Source organism: Mizuhopecten yessoensis, unplaced genomic scaffold (genome assembly GCF_002113885.1).
Source record: "Mizuhopecten yessoensis strain PY_sf001 unplaced genomic scaffold, ASM211388v2 scaffold649, whole genome shotgun sequence".
Lineage (NCBI taxonomy): Eukaryota > Metazoa > Mollusca > Bivalvia > Pectinida > Pectinidae > Mizuhopecten > Mizuhopecten yessoensis.
Window position 1 is genome coordinate 107,386 of NW_018403652.1, and position 11,531 is coordinate 118,916.

At 38.3% G+C, this 11,531-nt stretch overlaps 2 protein-coding genes across 4 annotated transcripts in view; one reads left to right on the forward strand and one right to left on the reverse strand.

Annotated features, from left to right (window-relative positions):
- The window catches only part of LOC110451503 (myeloid differentiation primary response protein MyD88-like), a 49,776-nt gene that overhangs the window by 18,889 nt on the left and 19,356 nt on the right, over positions 1 to 11,531 (forward strand). The gene's annotated exons all lie outside the window — the stretch shown is intronic.
- On the reverse strand, positions 2,651 to 10,065 carry LOC110451518. 2 transcript variants are annotated; one of them, XR_002463087.1, is made up of 3 exons: positions 8,750 to 10,065; positions 5,970 to 6,876; positions 2,651 to 2,835 (listed from the first exon to the last, which is right to left on the reverse strand). XR_002463087.1 is itself a non-coding variant. In XM_021499590.1 (2 exons), exons 1-2 carry the CDS (start codon positions 6,424 to 6,426, stop codon positions 2,735 to 2,737), a joined length of 558 nt encoding a protein of 185 aa, XP_021355265.1. In that variant the 5' UTR covers positions 6,427 to 6,529; the 3' UTR covers positions 2,651 to 2,734. The 2 variants fall into 2 exon arrangements, 1 of the variants encoding a protein (XP_021355265.1); XM_021499590.1 differs by lacking the exon at positions 8,750 to 10,065 and having other exon boundaries at positions 5,970 to 6,529.

The following is an 11,531-nucleotide window of genomic DNA, read 5'->3' on the forward strand; positions in this document are numbered from 1 at the left end:
CCAAAATGGCTTCGAGATTCGGGACCGGGAATGCCGATTGCTTTGCAGAGGCTCAGCAATGTATGAAAACGAAGCAGGCGACACAATTTGCAGTCACAGTTAGTACAGTCATGTGATGTACTAAATCTATTATGACCCTTTCCCTCGGGAACAGTTCTCTTATAGTGTTGTCTGGGGAGGTATAGTGCCCTCGCCTAACGGCTCGGGCACTATACCTCCCCAGACAACACTATAAGAGAACAGTTCCCTCGGGAAAGGGCCATAATAGAATAATAGTACATCACATGATAATTACTAGGATACCTATTGGATAACTACCCTTGCTCTATTTGGTATAGTTAGCATCCGCCCTTGACGACGGGAACTATACCTGGAGACGGGCACTATACCTTTTTTTTGGACCGCTGAGACTGCGGGAAAAGTAGCGTGACGCCAAGAGTTGCGCCCCTTCTCCTAGGGGGCGCTGTACATATTCTACTTTCAGTTCATTGTTGTCGTCTGCCAAAATGGCTTCGAGATTCGGGACCGGGAATGCCGATTGCTTTGCAGAGGCTCAGCAATGTATGAAAACGAAGCAGGCGACACAATTTGCAGTCACAGTTAGTACAGTCATGTGATGTACTAAATCTATTATGACCCTTTCCCTCGGGAACAGTTCTCTTATAGTGTTGTCTGGGGAGGTATAGTGCCCTCGCCTGTCGGCTCGGGCACTATACCTCCGCAGACAACACTTTAAGAGAACATTTCCCTCGGGAAAGGGCCATAATAGAATATTATTTACGTGGATTTCGTGAAAACTTTTGATAAGGTTCCACATCAGCGCCTATTAACGACATTAACAGGATGAGGGATCAGCAAACTATAATGGTTAACTGGATAAAAGATTTCCTCAGCAATAAATGTCAGCGAGCCTAAACGGAGAATCATCCAGAACATATGCCGTGTTAAGTGGCATTCCACAGGGAAGTGTCCTTGGCCCGTTTTTTTTTATCTATATCTCCCCATCCCCGCTATTTGCAGACGACACCAAGTTGTACCATCAAATACAAACTACCGAAGATGTACAATTCCGTCCAAATTATCTTGAGAGACATATATGTTGAAGGAAGTCAACTTGAACATCTAGCTTTTACTTTTTGTGATTTTTCAAAGGCCTTCGATCGAGTTTGGCATAGAGGGTTTAAATACATACTTCATCAACATGGTATTTTAGGCAGTCTTCTTAATTGGATAACACAATATCTTTTTGAGCGTAAGCCATCCGTCTTTATTCATGATTCACATTCTTCTGTAAGAAATATAAATGCTGGAATTTCCCAAGGTTCAGTGTTAGGCCCTTTATTCTTCTTGATTTATATTAACGACATTTCAACCGACATTTTTGCTGACGATACGTTGCTTTCATACTCCTCACCAAACCTAGAAAATATTGTAAGTGAAGTAAATAAAGACCTAAAAACTCTAGAGAAATGGTCTAAAAATTGGCTGATGTCCTTCAATCCTACAAAATCCGAAATCATGATAGTTTCTTATACAAATCTAACCTTTCAACCCCAATTTATTTTTAGTGATACTTCTACCCTTTTAACAGATAACCACAAACACTTTAGAGTTATACTGAGTAGCGACGGCAAATTGAATAACTATATTCAGTATGCATGTGAAGTCTGGGACAATTGTGGAATAGCAAATTCGACTTGAAAATATTCAGATAGACGCTGTACGAATTGTTACAGGACTACCAATATACACAAAAATTGAACATATATTTCATGAAATTGGCTGGGTTCCACTAAGTAATAGAAGGAAAAACAGAAAATTATCCCTATTCTTTACAATTAAAAAAGGTACAGCTCCAAATCAAATTATTTGTGTGACACCATACCAGAAAGCATTGGGGATATTTCCCGTTATAACCTAAGAAATTTCCAACATTTAGGACAACCAAACTTTAGGCTTGAAACTATGCGCAATTCCTTTTTCCTATCAACTACAAAAATGTGGAATGACCTAGATATATCTATGAGGAATTTGGCTTCTCTCAGTTCATTTAAAACAAATATAAAATTAAAGGTATATACATAATAAATGCTTTCTGGTATGGGGTTCCCGTAAATTAAATATACTTCATTGCCGTTTGAGAAACCATGCGAGCTCTCTTAACTATGACCTATTTAGTGCAAATTTATCTAAGACAGCTGAATGTGCATGTGGTGATCCATGTGAAGACTCCTATCACTTCCTCTGTGTCTGTCCTCTATACACACATCATCGAAATCTATTAATAAGAGAGTTACAACCTGTTCGTGATGATATAACTTTAGACTTGCTCCTATATGGCGATCCTAAATTCATTAATGATGAAAATACCTCAATTGCAAAATCTGTCCAAAATTAAATCAGCAAATGCAACCGGTTTGGTTGAATGTGATCATCTTTCTCTATCCCTCTTTTTTCTCCGACTCTACCTGTGTTACTATCCTTTACTTCGTTTCTCTATCCCTCTTTTTTCTTACCCTCTATTTTCTATTTTCATATAAAAACATAATTTATATATATTGCGTAAATTACCTTATCAAGTTATTGTTTATATTCATGTATTTGAAGAAAAGGACTGCGTTAAGTTTTGAAAACTTGTGTCCAATTCTTTTGTAAATATTTATTTGCAATAAAATATGTTTAAATCAAGGAGGATCGAATATTTTTTGAAATCTTCAAATTCCACAACAACTCATCACAGTGTGTGTATTGCATGTGACGTCATCAATTCCGTGCTTCTGATTTCAGGCATTCTCTCCAGGACTTTCTCGCCGATGTTTGGTAGACCTGCGAACCCTTGCATGACAGGAAAAAAAGAAAACAGCATTGACACAGAAAAAAGAAAATCGCATTTCGATGTACATTGACTCAATACAAAAATCGACAAAAAATAAGGATTTGCGGTCCTGATTTTCTCGTCTTCTTCTCTCTTCGTTCTTCTTCTAGACGATTGGGGGAAACATGTTGTGCCCGTACAATATACTTACAGGGTAGTGTGTGATTGTGTTGATTATTTGCGTGTCCTTAACTGTACATTCGTTGTCTGTGTTGCTTTTATATCCGAAAAAAATGAGAGAGAAAAAACCGCGTAAAAATGGTTACTTTCGTATTAATCTGATTGGTCGAAATCTGATTGGCTGAACCGTGTTAGAAGCTTTTAAAATAATATTCTGCAAACGAAATTCCAAAGATGACTACAGCACAAGTGAAAAAAACCTAAAACCTGATTCTAACACGATTCGTTTGCAACGCGTGTTTTGATTGGATACGGACCATGTTCTAATCTGCGATAGAATCATGATCAATCGTGTAAAGTGCCTCCCATAGCCACGCCCCGTTTCTAACCAAAACAATATGGCGTCAAGCTCGCCTCTTAGTGAAATCCCGCTGACAAGGCTAGTAGGCAACAGAACAGAAACGACCGATGAAATGCATTTGTTGAATTAATTAAAAAGTAAAAAGTACACATTCCTTGTTCTTACCTCCCTTTATTACTGAAACGTTCGTTCCATCCGTGTGAAGGCATCTATTTAGATCCGAAATCAAATGAAACGTTTCACATGTGTCGTATGCATTTACACAAAACTCTTCACAAATCTATACAAATAATCACCGATTTTGTCGATAAGCACAGATTGATATACATACTGATATGGAAATGTAAGATCTTGGTCAATAATAATCCAAATGTGTCGTATAAACTTTGGTAACAGGACGTTCACGAACAACCAAATATTCCTCCTCGTCAACATACGGATCGAGCTCTCGCCAGGATGGGCGGGGCCAAATGACCGACTTTGAAAGCTTCTTTCCGATTGGTCAGTCCGCTGCAGAATGACACGTCGCCAGTTCAGGTCACAAAGTATTTTACTACGTTCTTTTGTACAAGGAAGCAAAATCTTTCTAAACATATTAGCGTAGTATATTTGTTAAGATGTGTTAGAATGGGGATAGTACGGTTTTTTTCGTGTCTATATTTCTTAAGTATATCTATATAATATACTTCTATACCTATCGGTCTCGAGTTCAAACCCAAATTTCATGTTCTAATCGCCAGTATAGCCACTCAAAACAACGTACTATCCCCTAAATAGACTAGAAGAATGACATTTTATAATTTTGATATTCAATCAACACTTCGCTAAATGATGATGTAAGCGACCGCGCGATTTTTTTTTCCGGTTAAAAATCGTAGCTTAGTTCTGGTTACGATGTAAACATTCAGATTTCAATATTGTCGTCGTATTTCCTGATTCTTTGGTATCGTTTTATAGAACATTTTTATATGAATCTTTTTATTATATACACATTTATGAATTAACCATGGATCCAGGTGACCAATCATAGCTATGAAGTAGTTCTTGCCCGTTCTTGTCAGACCGTGGACTTGCTACGAAGGGAACAAAAGAGGAGTAAGTGCACTAGGTCTATGTTACGCCGTTTAGAAAATGAATATCAGCAAAGTTTGAACATCATGTCAGTTGTCAGAGCAAAGCAAGTGAGACTATAGTAAACTTTTGAACATTGGTGATGCCATTATTAAAGATCAATTGTTTATATATCAGAGGGGTGGCTTGATGAACAGAACGGCATTTCAGTATGTAGCCCCCTGTATTTTGCCCAGACGTCGTGAAACCTTTTATGTCGACAGCTGATCTAACTACAACTCAAAAATACTTTAAAAATGAGCATAAAGAAGAAAATCTTACCAGTATTTTTCATAAAACTTTCTCAAAGAAGTGTTCTACACTATACTGTTGGAGATGGCTGTGTAAGTGTATTACCCCATCAAAAGACTGAATAATGATGACCATAATATGTGCATGTGTGCAGATAATGAAATAAGAGAGGACAAACAAATAAACTGTTCGTACATAGCTGGGTAAGTAATAAAAACGTTCATAGTTATCAATACAGCTTCATTTGGATAAAATAGAATAATATGTAAATACTTAATATGTGATATTTCCCCCCTTCAAACTGCCAATTTGTAACATGTCTCCTTAATTCATTGCAAAGGCATGACATAGGTCATAGGAGCGTGTACATGTTTTTAACAACAGATAATAAGTAAAAATGTTAATGATATTATATCATAAGACAACAACAACATATGTAGTATGTTGTCATACAATACAATATCATAAATGTTTACATATTGATTAAAACAAACTCCTGTGTTTAGGTCGAGAGCTTATCTCGGATCTGGTATGGAAAACGTCATATTGTAACATTTTTATCATAAACAATGTGTGGAGAAGAGAAAAACAAACACAGAATTTTCATGTTATACAGTAACTGACATGTAGGTGCACAATGCAAATACCCCTACTTTTCAGTTTTTCGGACTAGGAAAAATCCATTGCCAGTCGAAGTCCAGTTTATCCAAGTCCTGAGTGGCCAGTTTTAAGGAAAGGTTACATGCATCACAGCATTTACGTTCTATTCTGTTTACACAAAGAAAAATTCTACAATGAAAAAGCCCAGTACAGATGTCTCATCATTAATTTCGAAACTCGTGGGCTTTACTGCGATGTTACAAATGTAGTCTTTAAATCATGGTCTTGATCCGGAACAAAAAACATGTGTCTGCAAACGTATAACATCGGCTTGTTCATTGGTAAAACAAACCCTTTCTTAGCAGCTTCACCTGACTTGTTGCTCGCTCTCATGTATCAATATAATTATGTTCTTGATTGATGAACAATTGATTTTTGTGTTGAAAATTTCGCCTGTTCAAATTTTGTTTAACCGAATTTTACCGGTTTTTAACCGATTTTATTTTCGGGGCCGCTTGCGCACTGCAAACATTCAAGATGGCGACGGCGAAGTGTTGATACGTCTATTAGTATCAAATTTCAAACGTGTTTCAATTGAAAGTCTGAAAATGTTCAACCTGTCGCATAATTTAAAGAATAAATGAGACTTACCTGTAAGTTGAAAGTTGATGGCTGCTGATGTTGATGACGCTCTAGTGCTGTGCGGGGTAAATATTGTCATATCAACCCCTGTCTTGAGCTTAATATCCTTTATCCATCTGAAAATGGTTGATTTTGTGACTGGCAAGTGCGGCTTATGAAAACTTATAAAAAGCTTGCCCGTTTTCTCATAATTGTCCCTCAACAACTCCCTTCTGTACATGTATTCTCTTAATGTTTGTATAACACACAGGTGAGTTTCATTGAACCTTTCCAGAGTGATTTCACTTTGGTGAAATCCAGGTCTTGTTGTTTTAAGGATGTCTCCAAATCGACATTTCACCTGTTTGTCCATTAGTGTCTCATTCTGGATGTTTAATGCATGTACGCTCTGAGCACGTTGTCCTGTGGAAAGTGATAATAACATAACAGTTTTATATGTTAGCATTTGTAATGTTGTCACATCCATGCTGCGAACATATTCCAAAACAGCTTCAGGGTCCCAAGTTACATTGTTCCTCGGTAGGGCAGGCCATAATTGAAATACTCCTTTTAGAAACCTTTTGTGTTCACGTTATTGCCGCAGGGTTGTCCATCTATTCGGATAAAAGATGGCAGTGCTGATCTAGCAGTGTTCAGTGCACTGTACCCAATTCCTTTTTGAAAAAGTTCAGTCAAATAGTTTGAAAAATCTCCCACAGAGGGTGACTGTCTTTCACTACAATAATGGAACCATTGTGTTGTATGTCTTGTACTGCCGCATAGTACCTTGATCCCATAACGACAGAAGGATGTGTTCAGCTTACGTCGAAAGCTTGAGGCTTTGGATGGATTGCCTGAAAGGCGATATGCCATTAGTCTTGTGTTTGGAAGGCTGGTAGTTGTAAGGTGTGAGTGGCTGAGGGTGCCCTTCTCCCAGCTAAAAGAAAAACACAATCAATTAAACATTTAGCTATTTGTAGAAACCATGATTGTGTGGTCCAATATGGTACTATGAGAATAGCTCCTGTTTGGTCTACCAAAATCTTTGGCATTTCTCCAATAAGAGAAAATGGTGAGAACATGTACATAATTCGCCTGAATGCCAGTGAAGAGAGAAAGCATATAATGCGAAAGCAAAAGGTACTGGCTTCCATGATACATAATGGTTTTTTTTATTATTCAATTTAGAGGCAAACAGATCAGCATGTGGCATCCCTAAAAGTTCTATAAGTTTGGTAAACAGCTGTGCATTCAATTTCCATTCTGTATTTTCATGCTTTATTATACTATCAGCATCAGCTTCTTTTTTGTCACAACCCGAGATGTGTGCTGCAAACAGCCATATATTCTTAATCTTGGACGAAGCCCACATTTCTTTAGCCAGACTGCATGTTACATTTCATAGTTGTACCACCCATGTGTGACACATAAGCTATGGCCGTGGTATTATCCATATTCAGCATAACGTGTACATTTGTTGAGTTTTTACAAAATCCCAGTATTGTAAACCATGCTGCTTTCAATTCTAAATAATTCATATGTTCTTGAGCCTCAGTGAAAGACCAATTCCACCTGCTTTTGGACAATTGCATGTACCTGTTTTGCACAATCTGTTCTGATGTATGACACCTCCCCATCCCACTTTTGAGGCATCAGAGGTTAGTATTTTATCTGGTGAACTATGACAGATGTTACTAAATGTAGTTTCAACATTTATAATCCACCATTGCAAATCTGGTATGCTTTCAGTGGATAGGTACAAATGACTATCAAAGTTGCCCTTTGCATGTTTTAATGCTTGTATTTATCATATTCCAGGGATCTGTAATGGGATTGTCCATATTGAACCCCTGGAAAACTTGAAACCATTAGCCCTATGCAACGAACGACTTCCTGTATTGTGGGAGAGGCTGTGGGTATTAATGTCTCCCATACCTGTTTAAGTTTTCTAGCTTTTTTGTATGTCAGGGTAATGTTTGTTAAATTTAGAATAAAGCCTAAGTATTCAATAATTTGACTTGGCTCAAACACTGATTTTTCTGGGTGAACAACAAATCCTGTTTTTTCTGACAATAAAACCGTGTTCATTACATTAGTGCGACATTCCTGCAATGTGTCGTCCATAAGCAGTGAATCTCCAAGTTTCCTGAGAGTAGAGAAAAATGGCTTGGTAATTTTAGTAAACAATCTAGGAGCAGATGCTAAACCATTAGGCAGTGCTCGAAATTGATACAACTTCCCCATAAATTTAAAGAAAAAAAAGGTATTTTTGATACATTTCAGATACATGTACTGCGTAGTAAGCATCTTTCCAATCTATGGAAGCCATGAAACAATCCTTTGTCATTAAGTCAATAGCTGTTTTGTGTGTGTCCATTTTGAAGTGTCGATAAATTATAGACTCATTTAGAGTTTTTTAGGTTCATAATTAATCTGACACCTCCATCTTATTTAGGGCGGATGAATATGTTTGATATGAATTCGTATGTTCAACCTGTTTACTCAATCCTTTTTTGCAACAATTTAATAATTTCATTGTTGATAGATTCTTTTTCGTGATCTTCAAATTTGTACTTAACAGGGTTTACATTTTTTCCCTTAGAAGATGGGTTGTTAAAAAATTCAAGTTTGACACCTTTGATAGTATCTAATATGACAAAGTCTGATGTTAATGTCCTCCAAAAAGGAAGATGCTTACCCAAACTACCTGCTTGGTAATTCTGAACATAACAGAGTAATTTTGTTTGAATGTCTGACAAAAACAATTCCCAATCATGACTTTCGGCAACGAAATTGTTAGACCTACTCACCTCATCATAAACCGACTGGGTCTGTACCCCTTTTTGATTTTTTTCCCATGGTTTCTTGCCAGACATCTGTGGCTGGGACTGTTTGCACCAACCATGATTGTAACCGTCATGATGATGCCCCCTATTTCCACCATGCTGGTAGGGGTTGGCACGGAACTTTCCTCTGTTGGAAATCTTTGATTGTTCTTTCCTACCACCAGTATAGTCCGCACCCGAGCTCACCCGAATAGCCACTCGGTTAGTGTCGATTATGTCTTTCATAGCCTTTGGTAGGTCATCGCCAAACAGTTGCGTTGTGACCGGGTTGTACTTAGACCAAAGCGAGCCAAACTGATTGTTTAAATCAGGCCAAATCAGTTTTCGGCGGCGCAAGCTGATCTCCTGTGACGCCACACTTCACATCAGGGTAAAACTGTCAATTGACAACTTCAAAAGTTCGTCGTTTTTTTTATCTAACCTAAATGCTTTTGTCTTTTTTCACATCAGTCAATATATGAATTAACCCTCCGGAATAAGACCTTTCACGATACGCGTTTGTGCCTTCTGAACACGAATATCCCGACTTTTTGTGTCTGTTTTTAGTTTCCTCCATATTTCGGGATTCACCCGAGGCGCCCGGAGATTCCCCATGTTTTCAGGTCGAGGATAGGCATCTAATTTGGCCTTTACATTTTCCTCTGACATGCTTTTAGTCACCATATCTGTGAGCAGATTGGCTAGTTTTTCGTTTGACATTTTCGGGTCTATACTTTCCTCATGGCTTAAATCTTGCACGAGCTCCCTCATACATTCGGACAGCTAATCGTCATCGCGGCCCGTTTCCATTTTAGTGCGGTTGGGCGGGCACAACATTAACCTCGTCCGTTTCGTCATCTGACGATTTAAGGAAGTCGTCTATTTTAGCACAAACATCCATCGATTCGTCCTCGCTTGAATAGCAGTCCAAGTTTAACATCATTTCTTGCATTCCTGCAGTATTAGTGTTCATAGAACCCGTGTCATTTACACTGCTTGTGCTGGCAACGGGCTGTGACTGGGTCAGCGCGGACCGTGGGGTGTTTTTCTCTAGCTCCGTCAATTTTGGTTGCTGGTCCTGTCTACCACTTTGGGAAGGAACGCTTTTAGTAGACTGTTTGTCAGTCACTGTCGCTTTGGACGATGATTTTGTGTCCTTGAACTTGCTCTTTGACACGTTTCTGGGCTCCCTGTTGTTAAGAATTTGCCATACGAAGTCAATCTCCGCAACGATTTTGGAAGTTTCCACTTTTTCCAAGATGGTTGCCATATACATTCGCGCCAAATGGATAGTGGTCAACACTGACCCCACATCAGGGTACAGCGCCAAAAAAAAGAGTTTAGGCTTATTAAAACCTCAATATAACTCACAAAAAGTGTCAAAAACTATAACAAACAGAGCACGATCACTATTGAGTGATATTAATGTGTGCACGTTGTATAATCTGAAAAAATAAGGTCAGGTAAAATTGTTTACGTCTGAACCTTTCTGGTAATGAAACACGCTATTGTGTCTGGTGATATGCGCACGTATCTCATGGGATCCCGGAGTACCTATCTGATACACAGATACACAGATACACAGATTTATTCTGGCTGTAGGAAATTGTACAATTTCCTCTGCTGTCAGCTCAATTATAAAAGTTACAATAGTACATATAGATGGTTAAACATATTAATAACATGATTTCTGAGTATTTTTTGCGAGTCCATTACAGATAGCTGCACAGTTCCCTAGAGAACAGATGTTAAATAATAAGTATTATGTAACAGTAACATTGTGAATTAAATGAGTGTGGTTCAAAAATAAAAATGATGGTACGTATATGGGTATCTCTTGTATATTGCAATTTTTAAATGTTCAAATGTGATATTTTCGTTAAAGTTCAATCAATGACCATTAGTATGTGTAACTTCGATGGCTTCCCTGTGGTTATACACAAGTGGTTGGTTCTTCCAATGACGGTCAAGGCTATGTTCAAATGCTCGGACTGTTCGTGACATTACGACCTCCGATGGCAGGCCGTTCCATATGTTTCCGGATATTCAAGCGCGTTCTTTGTTTGAATAATTTGAGTTCGTGTCCTCTGGTGATGGTGGTGGTGTTCTTGTTAGGTGTGATGAAAGTCGACACCTCGGGATCATACTTCTCGGTCAATTTTGTATAGTTCTATCATGTCTCCTCTGGCTCTTCGATATGCCAATGTTGGTAATTTCAGGCGTTGCAGTCTCTCGGGGTAGGATAGATTAGCCAGTCCGGGTATTAGCTTGGTGGCTCTCCTTTGTTCATTTTCTATCGATTCTATCTGTTTAATGAGATGGGGGCTCCAGACTTGGTTGGCATACTCTAGATGTGGTCTCACGAGTCCTTTGTATAAAGCTGTGAATGTTGTCAGATCCATGTATTCCATAGTACGCCTTATTACACCCATTATAGAGTTGGCTTTGTTGATTTTTTCAGATATATGTACATTAAATGCTAATTTATTGTCAATGGTGACTCCAATATCTTTCTCATGTTCTGTATAGGGAAGTTCCTTTCCATCATCTAGGTTGTAGGTGAAGTTGTCAATATCACTGTTGCCAATTCGCATTGCTTTGCATTTGTCTGGGTGGAAAAATAGAAGCCACTTTTTGTTCCATGATTGAGCTTTCAGCAGGTCTTCCTGTAGGCCCTCGCAATCTTGGGTGTTAAATATAGCACGGTAGAATTTTGTGTCATCTGCGAAAAGGTATGTGTTGGTTTCCGTACTTGTTATATTCGGGA